This window comes from Ascaphus truei, chromosome 4, assembly GCF_040206685.1.
Source record: "Ascaphus truei isolate aAscTru1 chromosome 4, aAscTru1.hap1, whole genome shotgun sequence".
NCBI classification, from domain to species: Eukaryota; Metazoa; Chordata; class Amphibia; order Anura; family Ascaphidae; genus Ascaphus; species Ascaphus truei.
In genome coordinates this window covers 369,997,274-370,024,820 of record NC_134486.1, presented here as the reverse complement: position 1 = coordinate 370,024,820, position 27,547 = coordinate 369,997,274, and the positions used below count along the sequence as shown (strand labels likewise).

The 27,547-nt window shown below is 46.4% G+C and overlaps 1 protein-coding gene across 2 annotated transcripts in view; it reads left to right on the top strand.

Annotated features, from left to right (window-relative positions):
• The window catches only part of NBAS (NBAS subunit of NRZ tethering complex), a 682,881-nt gene that overhangs the window by 392,857 nt on the left and 262,477 nt on the right, over window positions 1-27,547 (top strand). For both annotated transcript variants that reach the window (XM_075598387.1, XM_075598386.1), the window contains exons 43-44: window positions 7,808-8,058; window positions 9,483-9,817. In XM_075598387.1, the coding sequence (XP_075454502.1) occupies window positions 7,808-8,058; window positions 9,483-9,817 (586 nt within the window). The remainder of the gene's footprint in view (window positions 1-7,807; window positions 8,059-9,482; window positions 9,818-27,547) is intronic.

Here is a 27,547-nt window from a genome sequence, read left to right as displayed (position 1 = left end):
TGGAACAAAGTCTTGCATCTTTACATCATGGATTAAAATTCAGGAATCACACTGGGGATACCTGGGGGAGCCACAGTTATAGACTGCCCAAAGCTATCTTTAACATGTGGATCCAATCCCCTCGTGGGAACAAAAAAAAAACCACGAATAGCCAAGTTACCCACAGTTCATAAGACCGGTCAAAAGGGCTGCCGGTGGGCAGGGCGCATGGGTCAGGTTGACGCCCATGCCACTTAGCATACCTGGGCTACACCCATAACTTGGGGCCACTGTGTCTGGTTTCTGACTCAAAGGTGTCACTAGCTTGACATCTGCTGTGCATCAGTATGCCAGTATTGTATACATTATGGGTCTCTGGGTCTTTTCATAATTGACACTCTTTTAGACAGGGTGACTCTAAATCTGTGAGAGCCTTTTGAGGCTCCGTCATAAAAATAACTACAGCCCTTTGAGGCTTGGTCATAAAAATAGCACCTGCTCATTCACCCATATCACAGCTGGATGTCCAAGTAATTCCTGCTTGGACTTACAAAAAAAATACCTCCTGCCTTACATTTAAGATCTGCCATCATGTGTCGGTTTGAGGGTATGGCAAGCAATGCATCTTGTCTGTTACCCTCGCAGACAGGGAATGGCCTGCAAATGGGGAATAAAAATGGCGGGGACAGGGCAACAACAGTAATGCATAGCAAATCAAGTATTAACCCTTTCCGCCCCGTCACACTCCCAATGACTGAAAACCAGATCAGAACCAACGCTAACACCACCCTAACTCCTGTTACTAGTTTTAAATACTTGAGCATTTGGTGTGACTCCCATTTAATATTTGGGATGCAAATTGATAACCCTGACATCCAAAACCTATGCCCAACTAGGTGTACTTTACAGGAACAAATCCTCCCTTTGTCTGCTGGTCAGAAAGCGTATCGCACAGCAGATACTAATGCCAATTATCGACTATGGAGACATAGTATATGGCTCGGCACCCCAAACCAACACTAGCAAACTTGACACCCTCTACAATTCAATATGCCGTTTTGTTCTCCAATGCACCTACAACACACATCACTGTGAAATGCGCAAAGAACTAGATTGGTCATCACTTGAGCCTAGGTGCACAGTTCGTCTTTCTTGTCTTGCCTTCAAATACTTCCTGGGCAAGCTACCCATCTATCTGAACACGCTCCTCCCCCCTACCACATGCAGCACTTATCATCTGAGATCTGACTCCAAAAGACTGTTAATGGTCCCAAGGTTCAGCAAATTATCCGGCCGCTCCTCCTTCTCTTACTGTGCACCCCAAAACTGGAACTATCTACCAGAGACGCTCTCAGCCACCACCAGTTTAAGTTCTTTCAAAACTAAAGCTGTCTCACATTTTAATCTGGTCTGTAACTGTATCATACGCCTAAAATATTTATTATCTCTAACTGTGCATGCAATGTCTTGTATATAATGTATAGCATGTTCACTTATGTAACTGTATTTGTTTTAACTCTATGCCCAGGACATACTTGAAAACGAGAAGTAACTCCCAATGCATTGCTTCCTGGAAAAACATTTTATAAATAAATAAAAACCTTGGTCTCAAAATGCTACTGTATATACATGTCATTTCCATAAGTAAATGCAACGTCTCTCACAAGAATCCTGGTTACACAAATGTCTAGCAACATTTAGAAAACTTGCTTAGCGATGTACAGTAGGTGGAAACTACAATGGCAGCGAAAGGGTTAAGCACCAGCAATGACAAGTAAAGAGATGGACAAAGTATCACTTATTCAAGTAAAGAACACATCTGAACAGGATGGAAGAGATCACGTTGTCCTGTGATATGTCTTGCTTTGATTAGACCAATTATATCTGTGTAAGGCAGGGGGGGGTGCTCAACTCCAGTCCTCAAGACACCCCCCGCTCCCCCACGTTGGGGGATATCCTTAAAACCTGACCTATCGGGGGAGGTGGGTGGGGGGTCATGAGGACTGGAGTTCAGTACCACTGGTGTAAAGCACATTTAACAGCTTGACTTATCAGAGGAGCCACCCTGAACAGTTTCAAACATGATGCATAGAGTGTGGAAAGGAAGGAATGGTCACTACTTCCTAGAGCACCAACACAAGCGTAATGGATAAAAGTTCTTTTATTGCAAAAAGCTGGTCATCATGAACTTGGCTGGAAGGGGTGGTATTGATACCAGTCGGTAAGGTTAGCATTATTGGGACTATTTATGGGTCACAGTCGGTATGACGGAGGTCACATTTCCCTGTGCCCCTTGTCCACATTTGCCTATTAACCACCGACTGGTTTATTCATACTAACATAACCACCCCATGTCTATTTCTTATGCACTTTATACCTTATACCTGCTTGGAGACTCCAATCCTATAGCTACACCTGGACAGTGATTGCATATCACAACACATATGATTGTTTAGCATTTGGATCACAGGAGTTCACTCTCCATTTCTTCTGGACATCAAACATGATGCAGACTCTAATCAGAGAGACAGACAGCGTCACGATAATATTCATAGGAATGGCTTCTTTAATAGTTGGAGCAATGTACAACACCTTCCCGAGAGAAAGGCTTCTCCCTTGGATGCATTCAGTCCACAGAGTTATGTAAAGATTTGATACAGTATCATCCAGAGCATCGGTTAATGTTTTGCAAACACACTTAAAGAATAACTGATTCATGAAGTGAAGATCAAAGAACCACAACAGAAAAGCTGTTGAAGCGTGGGGTTTCAAAATAGACTTTTAATCAAGTTATGGTAATAAAATTGTGCTGTATATTGACTTGGGAACTACCAGGCCCCCCTTAGCAGTGAAACAGACACATGAATAGGACAACAGATAGTTGAAAGAACAAGTAATTCAGGGACACACCAGTTGGAACACATCCTTGAGGTGCAAGCTCCAAAGGAGTCTGTTGATAGGCGTGTCACATCGTAATGGTTTAAGTCATGTATTGTCAATGTAGCACCATTTTTAACCATACCTTCATTGCAAGTGCACATGATGCTAGGAGACCAGTCTAATAGCTTTTCTGTTTTGTGTTGTGATTCTTTGATCTAGACTTCATGAACATTCTTTAAGTGCGTTTGCAAAACATTAACCAAGGTTTTGGATGATATCAAATCTTGACTTAATTATGTGAACTGAGTGCATCTAAGTCTTTCTCTGTTTTTTTTTTTTCCCTGTGTGTTTTAGATTTACCTCTCCCAATTTTCAGTAGGCTGAGACAAGAATTTGCTCTTTTCCATATAACAATGTTAACAAGAATAGAAATGAAGCCAGTAATTCTATGGTCTTTGAAGCAGTCGACCGGGTCGCTTGTTTGAGAATCCCCATTTTACCGTTAATGTTGATTTTCAGCTGAAAACATCCCAATTCCCCACCTTGGAAAATATAGAATTACCCCCTAAATAGTTTAAATGAACTTTCCATTTTGTGTGTGTGCGTCTGTGTGCGCCTCGACTATTGTAACCTTCTACTGCCTGTCTTTCCTGTCTCTTGCTGTACCTGTCTCCCCTACAATCAATCCTAAATGCTGCTGCCAGAATCACTTTATTCTCTCCTAAATCTCTCGCAGCAGCTTTCCTACTAAAATCCCTCTCCTGGCTTCCTAGTACTCTCCATTTTACTTAGAAAATGTTCCTCCTCTCTTTTAAGGTTATACACACCTCTGTCCCTCCTTATATCTCAGCCCTAATGTCTCGCTGTGCACCTGCCCGACTCTTGCTTTCTGCTGAAGGATGTATTCTCTCAACCCATTTTTGTATCTAAAGCCCTCTCCCACCTAGAACCTCTCTCACTCTCAGACCCACACCTCTGGACAGTCCTTCCCCTCAATATCCGACTCATACCCTGTCTATCCACCTTTCGGACCTTTCCTAAAACACACAACATTTTAAAGAAGCGTATGCGTAGTTACTATACTATATTGTTACTAGACATCTCCTATGCATTGACCTTGGGCCCCTTGCAGACACTCTTATCAGAAGGCCCTCCTATTGCATCTGTAACTTCTCCCCACTTACAACTTAGATTGTAAGCTCTTGAGGGCAGGGACTCCTTTTCCTATTGTTACTTTTATGTCTGAAGCGCTTGTTCCCATTATCTGTTATTAATGTATCACGTATATTACTGCTGTGCAGTGCTATCTACATGGATGCCACTTTATAAATAATAATTATATATATATATATATATATATATATATATATATATATATATATATATATATATATATATATATATATATATATATATATATATATATATATAGTGGTTGACAAATCACCAAAAAATCTACTCGCCACCTAGTACCAAACGTGTGCTGTATATATATATATATATATATATATATATATGAAAAAGAGAGGAGAGAGCGCACGTCCCATAGCGTAAAAAGGTAATTTAATGATGGGAAGGGGGGTAAGGGGGGTGGTTAAAATGCACTCACAAGGGTACAAGTCAAAAAAGCATTGTGTGATTATAATCACCACCATCCGGTTCTCGCTTTGTGTCCTTAATGCAGTCCGGTCTCGGAACAGGATGGGTCCGCGTCCCAGCTAATAGAGAAGGCCAACGGGTATAAAACGTCCTTAGAGAGTTCAGGAAAGTGTGGCTCTGTATTCCTCAAGCCTCCGTAGCACCGGCGCAGGTCTCGGTCTGTTCTCTGCGCTGTATAATGACGTAATGTCATAGCGTCTGACGTGATGACGCTCCCTTACGCGTTTCGTCACTCGGCGGGTGACTTTCTCAAAGGGCGATACTGAGAAGGGGTACATCCGCTATTTATATACATGAACCAATGCTGCTTAATCAACAGAACGCCCCTCATCAGCTGTTGATGCTTAAAACCCAATACAATTGTTAACAATACACTCTAAAAGTGCCTAATAAAAACTATTGCCTCATTGAATTGAAGGAGATTGATTATACATATGTGTGACTAAGTACTAGACATTGCCAGACCCAAGGGACTCATATATCCTATAACATATCAAATCTAAATTCATACAGGAAAATATCTAAATGATATACCAAACCATGAAATTAATATATATATAAAAAATAAATAAAATCATAGCATGAATAAAGATATGTGGACCCTAATGGACCCCTAATATATCATTAATGTAGCAATACTATTCCCATATAGGGGATAATACATAACAGGCAAATAATTAAAATTACATCAGAATTCAAGGAGTATACCGATGAACAATTCAATACTATAAATAGATAAAGAACAATACAAAATAATTTGAACTTGAGATAATAATATTATAAAAAACATTATTATAAATTAGAAAGTGTTGATGGACAAGTAATCCCACAAGGATATATAATCCACCTGGGCTGAGAGTCCCCAACTGGTGGATCCAAAAGGTTTCCCGCTTGCAGAGAGTCTTGTAGCGGTCGCCTCCTAGAGTACACTTGTGATATTAATTATTATTATATTATATATATATTATATTATTATAATAATATATTATATAAATATAGTTTAATAAATAATATTATTCATTTATGAATTTACTAATTGGTATCGAGATATTAATTTTCAGCTATCCATCTCCCCCCCTCTAGGTACCACCATTTGACGTGGCATAAGGAATCTGTTTTCACGTATTGTCCTTTTAAAATATTAAACTAATTAATTGGTTTCATTTATCCTGTGGGATTATATATCCTTGTGGGATTACTTGTCCATCAACACTTTCTAATTTATAATAATGTTTTTTATTATATTATTATCTCAAGTTCAAATTATTTTGTATTGTTCTTTATCTATTTATAGTATTGAATTGTTCATCGGTATACTCCTTGAATTCTGATGTAATTTTAATTATTTGCCTGTTATGTATTATCCCCTATATGGGAATAGTATTGCTACATTAATGATATATTAGGGGTCCATTAGGGTCCACATATCTTTATTCATGCTATGATTTTATTTATTTTTTATATATATATTAATTTCATGGTTTGGTATATCATTTAGATATTTTCCTGTATGAGTTTAGATTTGATATGTTATAGCAGCGGTGCGCAAACTGTGGGGCGCGACCCCCAGGGGGGGCGCGACACTGCCGACGGGGGGCGCGGGGTTTACAGAGGCCCCGCGCGCTTCCCGAAGGCACTTAAATTAAGTGCCGGGGGAGCTGCAGGGCCTCTGTAAACCTAATTTACCGTGGCTCCGGCGGCTTCCTCCCTGCGGCGCCATGGCAACGCGGCGTCAAAATGACGCTGCGAGGTCAACGTGACGTCATTACGCCGGAGCGCGGGTAAGTTGGGGTTGGGGGGGGGGGCGCGGGAGTGAGGGGACAGCCGTCAGGGGGGCGCAGGGAAAAAAGTTTGCGCCCCCTGTGTTATAGGATATATGAGTCCCTTGGGTCTGGCAATGTCTAGTACTTAGTCACACATATGTATAATCAATCTCCTTCAATTCAATGAGGCAATAGTTTTTATTAGGCACTTTTAGAGTGTATTGTTAACAATTGTATTGCGTTTTAAGCATCAACAGCTGATGAGGGGCGTTCTGTTGATTAAGCAGCATTGGTTCGTGTATATAAATAGCGGACGTACCCCTTCTCAGTATCGCCCTTTGAGAAAGTCACCCGCCGAGTGACGAAACGCGTAAGGGAGCGTCATCACGTCAGACGCTACGACATTACGTCATTATACAGTGCAGAGAACAGACCGAGACCTGCGCCGGTGCTACGGAGGCTTGAGGAATACAGAGCCACACTTTCCTGAACTCTCTAAGGACGTTTTATACCCGTTGGCCTTCTCTATTAGCTGGGACGCGGACCCATCCTGTTCCGAGACCGGACTGCATTAAGGACACAAAGCGAGAACCGGATGGTGGTGATTATAATCACACAATGCTTTTTTGACTTGTACCCTTGTGAGTGCATTTTAACCACCCCCCTTACCCCCCTTCCCCTCATTAAATTACCTTTTTACGCTATGGGACGTGCGCGCTCTCCTCTCTTTTTCTTTTAGATTTCCTGTGGACGTGGTTTGTCCATTTTTTGAGAGCAGCCGAAGATCCCCTGCACAAGTATCCACTTCATATTGGACTTATAATTGAGGACTGGTTTATCATTTTTCTTTAGTTTTTTGTTTTTTATATTATTATATACTTTTATTGTATACACTTATATTTTTTAACATATTTGTTTAAGTTTAGTGTTTAGTCCTTTTTACATTCCAGGTGTTATATGAGTATTTGTTAGTTAATTATGTTCTAATAATAGGAGTTCATTTATATTTTATAATCTAATTTTCACTTCATACTAATATTACACCCCCCCCCCCTTTTTTTTTTTTTTTATATATATAAATATTTAATATAAAATTTTTGTTAATATCCATTTGGTTCGGAGGCGCAGCTTTTTTCTTTTGCTTTGCTTCAATATATATATATATATATATATATATATATATATATATATATACACACCAGCTTTATTTGTTTATCTAAATTGCCATATTGTTTGTGTAATAAGGTGTAGTTTCGTTCCTCAGTACCATGGGCATACACATATTGGACTTTGAATCTTTCACTCTCTTGAAATAGTGATTGGTAATTTTCCTTGTAGTTTATCTCCGTCTGAATGAAAGCATTGCTCAAAATTAAAATAAAGCTCCATGTATTGTATTATAATCTGAATTATAGAGTCAGTGACAACACCCTCAGACCACTTTTAATCTTGTGTGCAATTAGTGGACCATTTTGATTGTATTATCCCACAAAATGCATAACTATTATTTTCTTCTTTCATTGCAGATTAGCTACAGCAGAAATAGAAGAAAGGGCACAGACTCTTGGCCTCTTTGACACACTAAAAACAAACCCCGAAGCCTTTTATGAGCACATGGCCAAGTATGTGTATCCCACCATTGAAGGCAGAGATCACCAAAGGTTGCTGTATTACTTTACTCTACTAGAGAACTCGGGCTGTTCCCAGTTTGTGAAGCAGATCGTCAAACCGGATTCTCACGTAAAACTACTGAAGAAGCTGAAGGCTGTAGCATCAGGTACAACTTTTCTTGCGTGCTTTGAATACATCTGGTAAATGGCTGTAAAAAGATCAATTTCTAAGACACGCCAAGGTCAGTTTGTGTTTTAGCTTCTCTGAGGGTTCCTTTATAAGTGTAGTATGGTACAGTGTGTGCATTTAATGAGCTACAAACACCGCATTTAACTTCATTTAACTTCCATAGAAAATGTGAGCTCTTCAGTTCTAGCCGGGTTGGAGTGTGTTACTTTGTAATGTGCCGTTGTAGCCAACGTTATTTCCCTCGCAGACAAGTTACAGATGTAAAATGACAAGTGACGATGCATTCTTTTCCATATGTCATTTGTTTGAATGTCGCTTTAAGAGCCATCGTTTACGCACCGTGTAGGTGCAATAATGTTGTCTCTGTCTGTATTACAGCAGTAAGAGGACTGACCTTTGCCGTGAATCAATTCTGTACATAAAATACAGGTCTCTTTTGAAATAAGTGTGTACCAATCCATATAGATGATGAAAGTGAATTAAAAAAATATTTGTTGTATTTGAGCAGTAAGGGTTAAAGATTTTTTTTTTTTTCTTTGAAGTTATCTTTTTTTAAACATAAGCACATGGCATTTAAGGATGGTTTTGAAAAAAAAAATCTATTTTATTTTAATGCCAGAATATTTGTCTGTAGAGTAACATTAACATTTGTACAGGCCCCATAATCCTTTATTAATCATTAAATATTCTCGGGAGTCATTCCCAGGCCACACATAAAAAATATGTGCATCTTCAGTAATCTTTCCAGGTAAAATATGTTTGTTAAATCATCTTAATAAACGGGCGTAATTCAGAGCACCTTCCCAATCTGTATAATTTGCAGCATATTACCATCGGGGATAAACTTGACCTCTTCTGTGGCCTTTTATTCATGTAAACGCGTGTTTATTAACATTCGGTCTGTTTAAGTTGCAAGTAGTTATTCAAGCCGGCATCTAATATTCTATTCATTAGTCTACCACTGTTATCATAAGCAATCTGTTTTCATGAATAAACAGATTTATTTCTGCACGTGAAAATGAAGTGTTATCTCATTCCATGCAGAACAATAGCAGGTGTCGGTGAACACAGTTCCTAGTTTTGCTACAAGGTTATCCGTTATCAAAAGGAAAGTGCATCTGGCACATTGCATATTGAAACACCTATCGTTCTATTTCCCACTGCCATTCCACATTAGATGCTGAAAATAATGATCCTGTCATTAAGATCGAGTAATGTACATACTGTATACTATTTTCAGCTTGGGAAAGGCAGTTCTATTTTTCAAAGGCTGGTTACTGTGGGGAAAAACCTAAACAAATGTTGTATTAAAATGACTGCCCTGTATGAAACCTGCTTTTATTCTTTTATCTGGTGCAAATAAATAGCATGATACCTGTCGTGCCTTTTTGTTCCCCATAGGTCTTGATTACAAAAAGTTGACAGATGCTAATGCGAGCCCCTTAGAATCACTGGAACCAGTGCTCACCAGTCAGAATGTGCTGGCTATTTCCAAGCTTGCATCAAGAATCCCAGACATGGAGGGAGCTATGCTTTCCTCCAGCGATGTCCATGCCATCTGGTTGAAGAAGCTCTTCTGGAATGGTGATCCTCAGATCCTCAAGAAGACTCCCACATCTGTAACAGAGTGGTCCCAGGCATACGATACCTGTAGAAAGTACTTTGACAGGCTCAGCCCAGGCCATATAATGGAATTCATTGATGAAATTACTTTCTCTTCACATGCAGTTAGTAAGGTAATGTATCTCCACCAAAGTAACTAAATAGATACGGGTCTGTATTTGTAAACTTTTCTCTAACCTTTTTTTTTAGTGATGGAAGGGCATTTAATGTCAACCATATTTAATTTATGCTGTTACTTGTTACTTTATATATACACACACCAACACCTGCACCTTTAAGATATACACCATTCAGTTTTTCTATTCAGTCAGTGTTTTTTTTTTAAACGCAATACAAAGAAAACTATTCTAGTTAAAAGCTTTATTGATCAACATGAGTGCAAGCTGGAGGAACAAGAGAGTGATTCAGAATGATAAATCCAACTTTGGTAGTAACTTTTGTATAAATGCTTCTTTATATGTTCTGCTACTTGTTATCTATTCTGTATATATATTTTATGACCTGAATTGAATCTTTGACTTTGACGATGTATCTTCTGAAAGAGTCAGTGCTGCAGTGGATTTATAGAGGTTGCTGTCATGTAAACAGATGTACTGAAATTGTTGATCAACTCCGATGTTTTCTGACTGTCTCCTTAAATTATTTGAAGGATATCACATATTCTTTTGTTTTGAACCGTTCAGCATTTTCTGTTTGTGTCATTTATTTATCTGACGTTTTTGAAGATAAATGCAAACATTTTGCGTTTGTAAGCCCTCAAAAAGAAAGTTCTGCAAATGTCTCCAAAGTAATTAAACACCAAAAAGGAAAACTAGTGGCCAAATAAGTTCACTTATTTTCTTCTTCCTCTCTGAACAACAATAGCACATAAAAAATGTAATGCTTTAGTAACGGCAAATTTTGTACTGTTGTATGTTGTACAACTGATGTGTGTAAATGCCTCTTGTATGTAAACAGTTTTAAACTATTAATGGTGAAATCTCCTCTGCTACAAAATAGTTTTTTTCATTACCAAACACCACATGGTGAATGAAGCATTAAGTAAATTTTGAAGAGGTCGCTGCTTTCACTTGGGATAGTATATGTTATAGGCGTATGTAACAGTTACAGACCAGATTAAAATGAGACAGCTTCAGTTTTGAAATAACTTAGATTTATGGTGGCTGTGAGAGTCTCTGGTAGGTTGTTCCAGTTTTGGGGTGCACGGTAAGAGGAGGAGGAGCGGCCGGATACTGTGCTGAACCTTGGGACCATGAACAGTCTTTTGGAGTCAGATCTCAGATGATAGGTGCTGCATGTGGTAGGGGTGAGGAGCTTGTTCAGATAGGCAGGTAGCTTACCCAGAAAGTATTTGAAGGCAAGACAGGAAAGATTAACGTTGCCCCTAGACTCAAGTGATGACTAATCTAGTTCTTTGAGCATTTTGCAGTGATGTGTGTTGTAGTTGCATGGGAGGACAAAGTGACATATTGAATTGTAGAGGGTGTCAAGTTTGCTACGGTGGGTTTGGGGTGCTGTGTCATATACTAGATAAAAGGAGAAGTATTGGTTAGTCAGACAAAAATATAGCTTTTGTATACCAATTGCATCACATAACATTGTGACTGGTCAAATACACGTGAAAATAGTTATTTTTCATTTTGGCGCAATACACACGCATTAACCCTTTGAGTGCTGGAAGGGCTGCAACACCAGAGTGCTACTTCCCGGGTGCCACAGCCCCTCCGGCGCGCGTGACCGCCTCAGTGATTGCTCCTTCAGTTATGACGGGACAGAACGCGAGGTGTCCTCCTTCTGTTCCATCTCTGTATAGGATTGCATTCTGTGTGATTCCCCCTTAGAAAAACGAGCAGGTACCTTGACGTGTCTGCTGCGTCGGTGGGGGGAGGGGTCCTGGAAGGTCACAGCCCATGACATAGTAGCTAGATCTCAGGGGCACCCAAAGGGTTAACAAAGGATTCCGAAAGCGTAACCATTGCGATTTTCCTAAAACTCTGCCCCCAAAGCTGCAATGTAAGAATCACTATTGGATTTCCTTCTTAGTTGGATATTCGCTTTTAATAAGCGGTTTGTATTTCAATGTGATGATTTTTATTGAAATTTTAAAAGTAAAGCATTGTGGCCTAAATTTGCAATACTATGAAATGCTACTTCCACTTTGAAAGCAACGGTAAAATAGTATGTTTTTGTGCTACGTCGTAAAACGGAAATGGACAATGTACTGTTAGAATCATAGTTTTCTATTTTTTACGTTTAAATCAACATACAATTGTATTTTAAAGCCGAATAGACAACTACACATTTAATATGGCTGACAGTGAGGCTGCTGCACTTAACAATAATTTTGTGCTTCTGATAAAAATGCCGGCATATATCCTGCATTGTTTAATAAAGGAAACCCTGTTGGAAGCACATTTCACACTAATGCCAAGCAGAGAGTTCCTCTGAGATCTCTTGGAGGACCTGGTACGGGCAAAGTCGCTGTGTAAAGTGACAATCTGCATTGAAGCAAACCTCAGACTAAACGCAAACCTGTGGAAATAGCATGGAAACTTCTCACTCATAGCATGTACTTGAAGAATCCCAGAAATATTTGTGAGCATGTTTTCTATTTCGATTTGTGTGGCATGTTGTGCTGCTAATACATGTCATATGTCCTGTAGGGATTGACATTTTGCCTGGTTGGTTTGACCATACTGTATGTGAAGCTGCATTCATCAAAGCAGAACACTTTTTTCTCTTGTATTGGTAAGTCGATGAATCTGTTATTATTGAGACTCAATCTCAAATATATATATATATATATATATATATATATATATATATATATATATTGTGACAGAAACCAGGGGATGTTAATAAATTCCATATATAGGGCTCCCAGGATACGGAACAGTTTCTATCCTGTTTAGGCTGGAAAGTGCAGCCTTATAATACATGCACTCCATCCCACAGTTTGGCAAGTGCTGGAACTGAGGGATGAAGGATCCAGACCAGAGTTTGCTGCTGCCTATTTCTGTCACCTGTCCTGCTAGTTAGAAATCAGGTATTTAAGACTGATTTGCTGGTTCTTCTTCCCTCTCCCCAAGAGCCTGGAGGCAGGAAGGCTGCTGGAAGCAGAGAGGGGGAAAGCCTCTCCCCAAACAGGTTAAATCATTCTACTCCTTTTTTCTAAAACTGCAAAGTTCCTTATTTTTGTTGTTGGAAGTGGAAAAGCCACTCCAACCCTGAGTCAGGGAAAACCTTAGTTAAGTTAGTGCTCAGGTGAGCAGGCTTTTGTTTTGCTTGTGTTTCTTTTGTATACACTGTGGCAGTCTCAGTGCCTGGGACTGAATAAACCAAGCATAGCCTGTTTAAAGGAAGAGCACACTACGCCTCGTAATTTAACCTACACTAAAAGACCGTGTTCTAACAGTCACGGACAGACGGCGGAGCCCCGGAGTAAGCCGTTTATATATATATATATATATATATATATATATATATGAGACCATTTCCAGTTGTCTTAAAAGCCATGTTTAGCTCAAGTTCCTTTCAGCCATTTACTCTGACCCTAAAAACCTCCAAAGTAATACAGCAAATAGCATTTTTGAAGAACGTTTTTGAGAGCGTTTCTCTTAATATGAATCATTAGGGTTTTTGTGGTTTCTTCCACTTGAAAAGCTTTGAAGTTACATTTGAAGTTACCGTTAATATATTAATGTTATATATTGATTAAGGCAAGTGCTAAAAAATGAATCATCCATTATAATGGCACAAGAAAAACAAACTCCTTGTTTTCTACTAGTTTTTCAAGTCTGGTTCATGCCACTTGGTGTACAGTGCTTTTGCTTTGTGAAGGGGATGGGGCTCAAAGTGTCTGGTTTGCTACCGCTGCCAATTGTACAATGCAGAACCCGTAACCTGGCTTAAACTGGTCGAAATGGAAGAACATATAAAAATAACTGTCCTTAAGCGGGATTTCTGATTTTGCACTTCATTTGTTGTAGAAGTTGTGTAATAGATGGGAAAAATGGGGAAAAAGCAGACTTTGTTGAGGAGGAGCATGTAAATAACAATAATAACTTTGTCATGTAGCACCTTTCTCCCAATGGGACTCAAAGCGCGTCACAATTACAATATAGCGCGCGGTACGCAGCACACAGGACCTGTCCAACCTATGGAATGACTCAACGCTCGACTCATCGATAATTGCAAAGGTTCACTGGGATATAAACATATCACAACAGTTGTTAACACTAGAAACCAGATAGCTGCCCACAAAGTATAATATATTAATGGACTGTGATAGTCTGGGTAATCAATTGTCCCATTGTAGGAGTTTAACTATTACTCCCTTCCAAATGACACACTAAAAGTGAGTACAGGCATACCCCGCTTTAACATACGCAATGGGACCGGAGCATGTATGTAAAGTGAAAATGTACTTAAAGTGAAGCACTACTTTTTTTCTACTTTACGATGCATGTACTGTACTGCAAGCCTCATATATGTGCATAACTGATGTAAATAAGGCATTTGTAACCAAAATAAATACAGTAGGTTTTATTCAAATAAAATGAATGGGAGCAAGCAAATAGGTGAGAGGCGCGCACGCGGGTCAGTACTGTATAGCAGCTCTCTCCTTCTCGCAGTCACACGCTCCTTCTCGCAGTCTCTCTCTCCTTCTCGCAGTCTCTCTCCTTCTCGCAGTCTCTCTCTCCTTCTCGCAGTCTCTCTCTCCTTCTCGCAGTCTCTCTCTCCTTCTCGCAGTCTCTCTCTCCTTCCCGCAGTCTCTCTCTCCTCGCAATCTCTCTCTCAGTCAGTCTCTCAGTCAGTCTCTCTCTCTCACTCTCTCTCTCTTACTCTCTCTCTCTTTCTCACTCAGTCTCTCTCTCACTCAGTCAGTCTCTCACTCTCACTCACTCAGTCACGCACTCTCACTCACTCAGTCACGCACTCTCACTCACTCAGTCACGCACTCTCACTCACTCAGTCACGCACTCTCACTCACTCAGTCACGCACTCTCACTCACTCAGTCACGCACACACGCACTCAGTCACGCACACACACGCACTCAGTCACACACTGTCACACTCAGTCACACACTGTCACACACAGTCACTCAGTCACACACTGTCACACAGTCACACACAGTCACTCAGTCACACACACAGTCACTCAGTCACACTCAGTCACACACAGTCACACACAGTCACACACAGTCACTCAGTCACACACAGTCACTCAGTCACACACAGTCACTCAGTCACACACAGTCACTCAGTCACACAGTCACTCAGACACACACAGTCACACACACAGTCACACACACAGTCACACTGTCACTCAGTCACACACACATTGTCACTCACTCAGTCACACACACACTGTCACTCACTCAGTCACACACACACTGTCACTCAGTCACACACTGTCACTCAAACACACACACACACACACACACACACACACACGCAAAGATTGCAGTAGACGATCTTCACCTCCCCCTCACTGTTGCTCGTAGTTCACATTACATGCAAAGTTTTGCAGCAGACAGGAGCGAGCTCTGAGGAGGGAGGAGGGGGGAGGAAGCAGAATCACGGGCTGCAGTAAGTGCAGGCGGAATTGCTGGTTAAGCTGCTGATTTATGGAGCTTGGGTGCCTGAGGAACGGAGACAGATGGGAGGGGGAACAGAGACAGATGGGAGGGGGAACGAAGACAGATGGGAGGGGGAACGAAGACAGATCGGAGGGGGAACGGAGACAGATGGGAGGGCAGAGGGAACAGGGAGATCGAGCATGAAGGAGGTTGTAGGAGTGTTGAGGTGCGCACGCCGCCCCCTGGTGTCCGTACTCGCGAAGCACGCGTACGTACACAGGGGGTAAGGTGCAACAAAAAAAAAATGTACGTACTAGTGAGTGTACATAAAGCGAGTGTATGTAAAACGGGGTATGCCTGTATTATCCTCAACGACGCAAAAAATAATAACATTTTATTTAAAATTATTCAACAGTAACGACGATTAAAATATATATGTAGCGGTCATGTAAAATGCCTACAGTCATCTCTCCTGCTGGCAGTAAGGCCTGGTAAGTGTGGGCATGCCAGCAGTGATCATGGAGGTTTTCCCTCACACCCTGGTGGGGTGCTCTGTGTATGGCTGGGACTGGTCACATGCTCTGACTCCATGGTTAGTGATGTCAGAGGTGTGTCAGCCTCAGAAGCTTACATAAGGCACAGCACTGTGTTCTAAAGTGAGTTGCTGGAAAGTTCTACCTGAGTTGCTGTCTAGTTCAAGTCCAGTTGAGGAAGAGTTCTGTCAGTTATGATATAGTAACTCCATGGGAGGCTGTGTCCAGGGACCTGGCACAGGACAGTGATTCCTGCGGGAATAGTGAATCCCTGATCTAGGTGATATACCTATCAAAAGGGAGCACTGGCGAGATGAGCGGCTGAAGATACTCCTTGTGGAGGGCAGCTGCCCTGCCGTGTCAATAAAGATGAGTTCAGCCAGAAACCCTCTCGTGTATCTATCTGGAATGAGTGTACAGAGAGGAGCACCACGGAGGAGTTCCTCGCCAGGATCATCCCCTTGCGGACGCAGGGACCCTGGTGAGGTGGAGGCGCTGCACTGGAACTAGGTGAGACTCAGCACACTACCTCAGCTGCCTGTCTGACGGGTCCTCCCCACACACCATCATGCGGGAGACTCAGGAGTCCTGTGGCCAACAGGTGCACCATCAGGCATATCTACACTGTAATGGGGTCCGGTTAGACCACAGGGGCCAATGTGAGATTGGGTGGGTCAGGCCGGGCCAGAAATACCGTTACATTTGGAGGCGAGCTGCTGAGATCAGATCTGTCATCAGGACAGGCTCTAGCTAGGCACACTGGGAAACAGGGAGAGTGTCTGCTGCCACTTTGTGCTGCGTAGGGACGGACCTAGGGGTGGTCAGGGGGCTGACGGGATATTGTCAGTTCGCAGGGACAACCTAGGGGCCTGAAAGGAGTGAGGGGTCTGGAGCCGGGTTATAGCTGACCGAGTCACCTTGAGGCAGTGCTAGTTGGTAGGATGCCAGAAGGGATAGCCTGTTAACTTGGTCAGGAGTCCTGGAGAGGGTCTGCGCTAGGCTGACCAAGACAGGTAGACGCCCCAAGTACTGCATGGCAGAGCCAGAGTACCTAGCCCATTCCAGACACTCACCGTAGGGAGCACAGACTGGGAGGAAGGAGTCACAGCAGACACTGAGAGAGTGAGCCTAGCCTGAGGTAGTGCAACACTGGGTCACACCTAGATAAGGTACACATGTGGTGGTGCATCTGAGCTAATCTTTATTGTACCGGTGTGGTGGCTGCCCCGCAGAGTGGAGCCTCATGTACGACAACTGTTATGAGAGAGTGGAGGATCCGCGTGGCGCGGAGAACGTAAAATGGCGGACAGAGGCTGATGGGGAGGGCACCCGTGGCGTGCAACCCACTGAAGAGCAGACTGTCGCTGAATTGTCCTTAACGAGTTTGCTCTGGAGCGGAGCAAAGGCCGTGGCTGCCCCGTTTTTATCCTGCCTGGGACAGCGAGGGGCCACCTTTGAAGAGTGTGAGGACATTGCAATAATTGGGGGAGAACCCCGTGAGGAGAGCGAACGAATGGACTTTTTGGGCGCCAAAACCAACCAAAATGGCGGTTCCCGCTTGCTAGGGAAACCGCATGGGCCAGGCGCAGAAAAAATGGCTGCTGCAGGACTTGCACAGAGCTGGCCGGGAATGGCGCGAACAGCAGAGCCCCGCCCTGATGGGGGGCATGGCGCGAAAGCTATGGCTGCGCCGGGATGGACAGTGACTAATTCAGCCCCTGTGCTGAGTCAACCGTTGAGTTTATGGGACCGTCCCCTGATTTCTACCAGGGGGAGTGACTTTCAACTATGGCCTGTGGGAATGCACCCACTTGGCCCAGGGACTGATATCCAGACGGCGCCACTACAAAAAGTAGTTCCGGCCGTGGAAGAGCCGTGCAAAAAGGATGGTTATCTTGCACAGAGGGCGGCTGCCAGGAGAAGGCGGGAACTAGCCGCGGGAAAAGACCCCCACCCTTGTGGGGAAATTGGCGCGAAAACGCAGACCGCGCCCACCAGGACTGAGAGAGGTGCGGCCTTAATTAAGGGGCATGATATTCCCCTGTGGGACCCGCCCATTATTGCAACCCCTGGGGGCGGGTTCCAACTCTGTCAGAGAAGGGAGGAGCCGAAGCAGGGAGTGGCGGATCCAGCAACTTCCACCAGTCAGTTGCGAGGAACCACAGAGAAGGAGAGACCTGTACAGGAAGTGACTCCTGTACAAAGAATGGCCTGCTCCTCCACTGTGGGCACTATGGTCTCCACCCAGCCCTACTCAGTGCCCGGCGGGGTGAGGGTGGCCAATACAGAGACGGTGGTCGGGCTCTGCCTACAATGCGGGCTGCCCGGAGGTACTGTGAATACGGTGGCACGTTGCCCTCATTGCGGGACTTTGTATCTGTGGCCTATGCCCACGTTCATCCCAATACAGCCTGCTGACCCCCCGGTGGATGTGACACGGCGCTCTGCTGAGTCCCCGGGCGCGCTGTGGATCAACCGCGCGAGTCCCGGAGACAGGGGACTGGAGCCGGTCAAGTCGGCTGGGTCACTGGCCATTGAGGCGGCTGGATTAAACCCCGCGACAGGGGCAAAGAGACTTTCACCCCGCCCCGAGACCCCTAGGTCGGGGCGAGGGGACTACTCTGATGAGGACCTCCGTGAGCTGGCGGTAGCAAAAACGGAGCGGAAAAGACAGACGGGAAGAACGACGCCCCGTGGGGTGAGTGACCGGACGTCCCCCGCAGATCGGCGATCCGACCGACGGAGTCCTGCCACCCCAGGACATGGCGGAGATGGGAGAGAGACGCCTACACCCCTGCGGACGGGTAAGCCAAGCAGCGCTATTACTTACCTGGTTGCAGCAGACGGCATAGAGCTGGAAGGGCCGCGCCAGGCCTCAGGCGCACGTGGAGGAACGGCATCACTTCCGGTGGCGACGGCGGAGCAACCGGATGTCGTCGTGGAAGAAGAGATCCCGCATGGGGGTCCCACGCAAGATGGCGACGCTTCCGGTTCCGGGGAGGACGTCACTTCCGGTGGCGACGGCGGAACCCAGGAAGGGGAAGCAGCGACGCTTCGGCGATTGGGGGAAGGTCCCCGACCGCTCGTATTGCCCAGAAAATGGAGAGACGGTTTCAGGACTGATGAGGGCGAGGAGACATCTTCCTTGGACCGGTCCACGGACAGTCAAGAGCGGGTAATAACCCAGTGGGGTCCTGTTCCATGCCCCTATACCCAACCCCATGCCCTAGCTAATGCCCCTACCCCTATCACACGGTCACCGGGTTCACCGCCCAGCTTGGAACTTGTGGACATACCTTTGGGGGGGGAGGAAAAACGGACTGGGGAGAGGCAGCTCAGTGGAGCTACGGAAGGTGATTCACGGGGAGGAGGAGAATTGAGGGTGGCGGATACAGCACCCCAACCGGCAGTAAAGGCTCCGGGGTCCTCGAGGTGGTTCAACTCGCGATCCACAAGGTCGTCAGGGGTATTTTCATTTGATGACGACCGGGAACCAGGGCCTAATCCCTTTAAGGAGACCCGGTGGTGGGCTCCACTATTTGAGGGGTACTCCGCGTGGATGGACCGTACTCGGTTCCTCATCCGGCGGGAGGACGTGGTAGATTTCTGGTGGAAAGAGGGAGAGTTTACACCCGAGCAGAGGGACAGGGAATTACAGAAGAGGTGGTTTCAACTGGAGCGTAGAGACATAGCGCCCATGGGTCCTGACACACTGTCAGATCCAGTCGATCCTGATGAGCCCCTATCATGGGTGTTACCTGGGAGGGCAGGTAGTGCTGATCTGATCAGGGTCAGTAGGGCGGAGAGGGCTATAATAGTCAGATATAAAAAATCCCATGGGTTGGAGTATCCCTATGTTCCGGAGCCCCTGATGGATGAAATTGAGGACAATAGGGAAAAGTGGCTCCAAGAGACTATAGAGCTGTATTTAGTCAATAGGGGGAGCGCCATTGTAGGTAAGAAGGCGGAAGAAAGGATAGACACCCTGATGCGAGTGTGGAGCATAGGGAGAAATGTTCACAAACATAGGGTGACCTATATGCCAGAGAGAGGATCGCCTAGGCATTACTATGTCACGGTCCTGGATATGGGTAACCGGGAAGTGAGGAAACCTGACCCAGATCACTATTATTAAGGGGGTACTGAGACATTACGCGGGTTCGTGGCTGCTGGTCGGGGCGGGCTTGGCGGAATGTACTGAAGTCATGTTTACAATATGCTGAAAATTTGTATGGATGTTAACCTAATTATGTTTCTGTTGCAGTGCTTCCTGGCAAGAGGTATCTAAATTTAGGTCCCAGCGAGGACGATGGGATTCACCAGGGGGAGAATGTAGCGGTCATGTAAAATGCCTACAGTCATCTCTCCTGCTGGCAGTAAGGCCTGGTAAGTGTGGGCATGCCAGCAGTAATCATGGAGGTTTTCCCTCACACCCTGGTGGGGTGCTCTGTGTATGGCTGGGACTGGTCACATGCTCTGACTCCATGGTTAGTGATGTCAGAGGTGTGTCAGCCTCAGAAGCTTACATAAGGCACAGCACTGTGTTCTAAAGTGAGTTGCTGGAAAGTTCTACCTGAGTTGCTGTCTAGTTCAAGTCCAGTTGAGGAAGAGTTCTGTCTGTTATGATATAGTAACTCCATGGGAGGCTGTGTCCAGGGACCTGGCACAGGACAGTGATTCCTGCGGGAATAGTGAATCCCTGATCTAGGTGATATACCTATCAAAAGGGAGCACTGGCGAGATGAGCGGCTGAAGATACTCCTTGTGGAGGGCAGCTGCCCTGCCGTGTCAATAAAGATGAGTTCAGCCAGAAACCCTCTCGTGTATCTATCTGGAATGAGTGTACAGAGAGGAGCACCACGGAGGAGTTCCTCGCCAGGATCATCCCCTTGCGGACGCAGGGACCCTGGTGAGGTGGAGGCGCTGCACTGGAACTAGGTGAGACTCAGCACACTACCTCAGCTGCCTGTCTGACGGGTCCTCCCCACACACCATCATGCGGGAGACTCAGGAGTCCTGTGGCCAACAGGTGCACCATCAGGCATATCTACACTGTAATGGGGTCCGGTTAGACCACAGGGGCCAATGTGAGATTGGGTGGGTCAGGCCGGGCCAGAAATACCGTTACATATACATAACACATCAATATTATAATCCCCAGATTGGGCGGTTTATGGCAGGTATTATCTGAAAAGAATGGGTATATATAGATGTATATCTATCTTGACCCCTGATAATTCTTATTCAGAATAGTGAAAATCACACAGAATACTAGTGTTGGATGTGTGTTGATCTTAATGTCGCTTATACTAGTGAAGTCTATTAGATATTTAGAGACTCACAAAGTATTTGTGTTATGCTACAGCAAAGTAAGATCATATCTCTCGTTTCCTGCATGGGCAGTATCACTTTTATTCAGTGACAATTCAGTAACAAGTTCTTAAATCAATAGAGCTTACACATGAAAAAACCTTCACAGCATGTGGTCATTACTCCAAGTATCAGGTGCATGCATATATTGCAACACTTAGTTGAAAGGAAAAGCACATAGCCTCTCCAACTTAGATGCTTAGTATAGTACTGTAGCAACAACTGATTCCTAGTAATAGGGGGTTAAGTGATAGCCCTATTGTCAATGTGTACTCGTATACCCATATTCATGACAGCACATTAACCTTAGATGAACCAGTTAGTAACCTTTAAATGTAGCAGCGTACAATACGTATTTAACGGGTTCCCCCCCCCCCCCAATCGCAGATACAGTGTGAGGGTGCAGGGAACATATAGTGTTACTCGGTGTTTGGTGCTATACCTGTTGGCTCACAGGAGGGCTGAGCTTCCGCCATTGGGGAACCTGGGGCAATTACAATACTATGGACAACCACTTACTCGGTACAGCGCCTCCACCTGCGATGGCTCCCACCAGAGGGGGAGTGGTTCCTCGCAGGACAATCACAATAATCAATACTCACACACAGTGATATATAATAACTGATACCATTTACTTAGGAACATAAGATAACATATCATGACATGTACCAAGATAACCGGTGTCCCCTCTCTCTCTCGAGGAGACACTTACTGCGACGTCTCGCAGGACGCTTCCCCAACACCAGGTGATCCCACCCAGTGTCCAAAGAACCCCACCCAATGTCCCGCACTCTTGCAGAGAGAGGCAATGGGTGACTGGGCAGTCACTATTTATACTAAGGGCCCGTTGGTGCACTTGTGTATTAGATAGTACCTGCCGAGCACTCCCGTGCTCGGATCTCCAACTGGCTTCACAAAGGATCAGTCGTGTGATGGTTCCGTCTGATCCCACACCGGACTCCTTGCACGCAGACCGCCAGTGCGGTCCCAACCTGGAAACAGTCTCTTAGGACCCCAACTTGGATCCGAACCTCTTAGCAGGAACCGCAGCGTCCGCTGTGTCCTTATCTAATCTACCCTGCTGTGGCAGGATCCCTAACCTAGGACCTGTCCCTACAGCACTAAGTGACATGCGCTATACTATAGGCCGTCCCTACAGCACAGCAACCTGAAATGGCTTGGGGGAAACTCCTAGGGGCCTATAGGGGTAGCCTATCTTATGCAGGGGTCCTTGACCCCCTGCACCCGCACTACCTCCTCCTGAACTACCCAAGTCCCCTCAGCCTCACTATTACCTAACGGGTCCCAGCACCTACAGCAGCAAGCTGTAGCTCACTGGATGCTGGCAGCCAACGTGCTGCGCAACACTGTGCCTGCCTGTCAGACCTCAGAGCACTGACAGCTGTGACTCTGACAAGGCAGCACTACACTAAGGGCAGCGTCCCTATATTGGGCCTCCCTCAGCACTTACCCACTAACAAAGTGGGGAGTTGGGGCCTACCTGGGGTGTGGGTACCTATATGGATGCAGGAGCTGCACTCGCTCCCCGCACCCTTCCTTCCCTCACAGCTCCCTGACTCCAACTTGGCAACCTGAGTGACAGGGTCCCTTAACCTAGGGCAGTCCCTGGCAACACTCACTGTTTTGTGGTACTTAGCTACCTCGGGCCCGGGGGGTGCTGGCCTAGTACAGGGAGTCCCTGACTCCCATACCCTACCTCCTTCCCTGGGTTGCTCCTGTCTCTGACTACCCAACGTGCTCCAACTGACAAAAACCCTGTCTGCACACAACATTGTTGCAACTCTGCAGCATGAGAATCTGCCAGCTCTATTGGCTTCAATGCTGCCTGTGACAAGGGTGAAAGTGCAGTCCCCAGAGGCTGCTGGGAATTGTAGTCCTTGGCAAAGCTCTTTTATATGGGGACCGCGTGCGCGATCTTTACTGCGCATGGGCGAAGCTCGCGCCAAAACCAAGAGGGCGGTGCCCGCCGGGAGAAGTCACCGTCCCCTGCCCCCACTGCCACAGGGGTAAGGCAGGGGGCAAAAGGAAGATCAGGGGAATCGGGGGTGACCTGCTTACACTCTCCCCCTGGGGGGAAATCCAACGTCCCCGCTTGGGGAACGACGTCACTCGGCACAATTTTTATATAATCAAAATGCAGTGCATAGAAACTACAACTTATCATTTCGACTTTACACAACAGGGTACATGGCAATTCACATACTATACCCGAGACTAGCTGAGACCATTTGTGGGGTGCCCCTAACCGATCATGTGGGGGTACCTCACTTTAGCGTCCGTGAGCCTCCCCCAGAAAAACCTCTTGGAGAGTACGCTCTGGAGTGACAGTCACCGGTTCCTCGCTACTTCCTCCCCCTTGTGGAAGGAATAGCACAGTGTCCTTTAACCAGGCCTTTACCCGGCCATCCGCGGCATGGATGCGGTAGACCAGGAGGCCAGGACCTTTTCCGCGGTCCACTACATGGTGAATGGGGCGCTCCTTTTTGGGCTTAAAGGAGGCAATTTTTACTATATCCATCGCCACACAGTCCCTGTCCCTACATACTGGCGAGGCTTCCACTGGGAAGAAAGAAATGGATAACGTCTCTTTTCTCAAAGTCTCTATTTCACCTGGCAAGGGGTAAAGGGTAGATACCTTACCACTGCGGTGATTCACGGTTGCCAACAGGTCCTCGGGGACGCTGTCAGTTCCCACCTCGGCTGTATTGGGGCCTGTCCACAACACTTCTGGAACAGTCCACTCACTGTCTTGAAACTCGGGAGCGTTGGGTCCCAGTCCTGGGACCATTTTAGTCGAAGCGCACGGGCTCATACTCCGTTCAGGAGCCGTGACTCTGGCCTTTTTCACAGCCACCTCCACCGGAGCCTGTGGGGGAGCAAGGGGGTTCTTTACCCCTCTGCTGGCTGGCGATGGGTTTCTCTTCTTCTGGAACACTGTCAGGTATCTTCGGTGCTTCACCGGACACCACGAAAGAGCTGACTGTTCTCTTCAACTGAACGGTAGGCGGTAGGTACTGGTCCGTTCGAACCACTGGACAATTATCTTCTAAGGGGGGCACCTCCGCCAGGACGCGATGTCGAGTGGAGCCATTCGCCCAGGTGTCCAGACTTAAGAAGCTATCGTGCTCCGCGGTCACCTGGAGGCTCACACCCAACACCCATTGGGGCAGTCAACTCACCCTTGTCTTCGTTAGGTACTGGTCCCAAGCCTAGGACCGAGGGTACCATTGGATTAGGCCAGACTGGCCGGTGTAAGGCACACGGGCCCACAGCAGGGTCCGCAACATCTGGATACACTTCCTCTAGGGCCCACGGGCCCACAGCAGGCTCTGTATCCGCCGAGATAGTGTGTTCGTTGATCTCACTAGAGTGGTCTGCCGGCAGGCGCATTACCACAAGTGATTGGTCACTGGATTCACTAAAAGAGGGTGGGGGTATATACACCTTACCCTGTGATTCCTCTGTCTCCTCTGTATCACCGCTGAGGTGGTTCGCCGGTAGACGCGTCGCCACTGATGGGACTTCAACCTCGTCCGCTGGGGATATCACGATCGGATCCTCCGCCGGTGAGTCACCGAGTTCTTCTGCGATACAGCCAGTGGGTATTGGTACGAGACAATCTCGCCCCGTTACCTCCACTGCGGTCGCGCTCTTCTCCACCAACGGGTCGCTCGGCTCCTTTACTGGCTGATCTGGGTTCTGTGGTTCCTGCTCGGGAACCGGGTCTAGAATGTTCACTTGGGCGCACTGGCCCTCCGAAATGTCTACGAGAGGGGTAAACGGGTTAGCTATACAGACCGGCTCCTCATCCTCTGTTGGTTCGGCAGGCTGGGGTACAATAGGCTTCAATAGCCGCATACCGCAGCATTCACAGTGGGACCACCATGTCAATGTCTCTCTAGAACAGCCGCACGTGGGGTTAAAACACTGTATGCCCATTTCTTCTTCCACCTCGATGGTCCGGAAGTCGAGGGGTAACCGAGCCACGTTGGCTCCCTGAGCGTGGGCTTCTTGCAGGCAGGAGCACATGAAGAGAAGAGAATCTACTCCGGACGCGCGCCAGGCCACATACACACTAGGGTGTATCCCCTGACAGTCTAGCTCGTCTTCAGAGGAAGGATAATCCGTTTCTGCAACTGTGTCTTTCTCCCATACTTCTGATGGTTCTGTAGACTGCGGCAACTCGGGGCGAAGGAACTGTACCCCGCAGTCACTACACCGGGGTCCCCAGGTCCATTCACAACCTGGGAAATCACAGTCGGGACACGGGCATTTAAGACAAGTCTTCCCTTCCACTTCTATCGATACAACCCCGGTTGGTAAAGCAAGGGGATGCAATTCAGCGCCAGCAGGCATACCCAATTAATCTTGGAAGCAAGGACACACCAAAGCGATCGTATTCATTCCTTTTAGTCGCCACTCGCCATACCACGGATGGTGTGGTATACTGCATCCGTTACTTCCCATAGGGTGAACAATTATGGCTGATAGCTGTTCAAGGCGTCCTATCACCCTGGTGGATTCTAGAGGAGGGGCGCTTTCTATCAACGAGCAAGCCGGGCTCTGCACTGTGCCACTCACTTGGCGGGGGTGGGGCTTAGGTTTTCCCGCCATTCCCGGACTATTTTCTGCAAAGTCATTCTGTGCCTTAAGCGCGGCACCACGTGCATGTTGCCAACTGGGAGAAAGTTGCCATGGCGCGGGGTCAGCATATACTAAAGGGTAGCCCTCAGGGGGGCACCCAGGCATAAACAATACGGACAGTGCCTCTGCCAGGCATATATCCTTAAAGGGGATTGCCACAAAAAGTATGGTTTTCCAGGTGGACGTGGGATCTTGTTCTTCAGCTAAGTCACATGCGTAAGGCCACCCAGGGATTTTACGCATATGCTTACAGACTTCTATATCTGATAGCTGTGCGGGAAGGCCTCCTACGGCCACCACACGGCGGGGGCTAAAATCTTGCCTCAAAGCCCAGGCCAGGACCTCGCGTCTGGACTTCACAAACATGGTGGACAAAAAAATAGGAATTGGACAATTTAGAAAAAAATGAAACAGGGCACCCCAGGTCTATCTCAGCAGCGCCTCCAAATGTAATGGGTTTCCCCCCCCCCCAATCGCAGATACAGTGTGAGGGTGCAGGAAACATATAGTGTTACTCGGTGTTTGGTGCTATACCTGTTGGCTCACAGGAGGGCTGAGCTTCCGCCATTGGGGTACCTGGGGCAATTACAATACTATGGACAACCACTTACTCGGTACAGCGCCTCCACCCGCGATGGCTCCCACCAGAGGGGGAGTGGTTCCTCGCAGGATAATCACAATAATCAATACTCACACACAGTGATATATAATAACTGATACCATTTACTTAGGAATATAAGATAACATATCATGACATGTAAACATAACCGGTGTCCCCTCTCTCTCGAGGAGATACTTACTGCGACGTCTCGCAGGACGCTTCCCCAACACCAGGTGATCCCACCCAGTGTCCAAAGAACCCCACCCAATGTCCCGCACTCTTGCAGAGAGAGGCAATGGGTGACTGCGCAGTCACTATTTATACTAACGGCCCGTTGGTGCACTTGTGTATTAGATATTGAGTGCTCGGATCTCCAACTGGCTTCACAAAGGATCAGTCGTGTGATGGTTCCGTCTGATCCCACACCGGACTCCTTGCACGCAGACCGCCAGTGCGGTCCCAACCTGGAAACAGTCTCTTAGGACCCCAACTTGGATCCGAACCTCTTAGCAGGAACCGCAGCGTCCGCTGTGTCTCTATCTAATCTACCCTGCTGTGACAGGATCCCTAACCTAGGACCTGTCCCTACAGCACTAAGTGACATGCGCTATACTATAGGCCGTCCCTACAGTACAGCAACCTGAAATGGCTTGGGGGAAACTCCTAGGGGCCTATAGGGGTAGCCTATCTTATGCAGGGGTCCTTGACCCCCTGCACCCGCACTACCTCCTCCCGAACTACCCAAGTCCGCTCAGCCTCACTATTACCTAACGGGTCCTAGCGCCTACAGCTGCAAGCTATAGCTCACTGGATGCTGGCAGGCAACGTGCTGCGCAACACTGTGCCTGCCTGTCAGACCTCACAGCACTGACAGCCGTGACTCTGACAAGGCAGCACTACACTAAGGGCAGCGTCCCTATCTTGGGCCTCCCTCAGCACTTACCCACTAACCAAGTGGGGAGTTGGGGCCTACCTGGGGTGTGGGTACCTATATGGATGCAGGAGCTGCACTCGCTCCCCGCACCCTTCCTTCCCTCACAGCTCCCTGACTCCAACTTGGCAACCTGAGTGACAGGGTCCCTTAACCTAGGG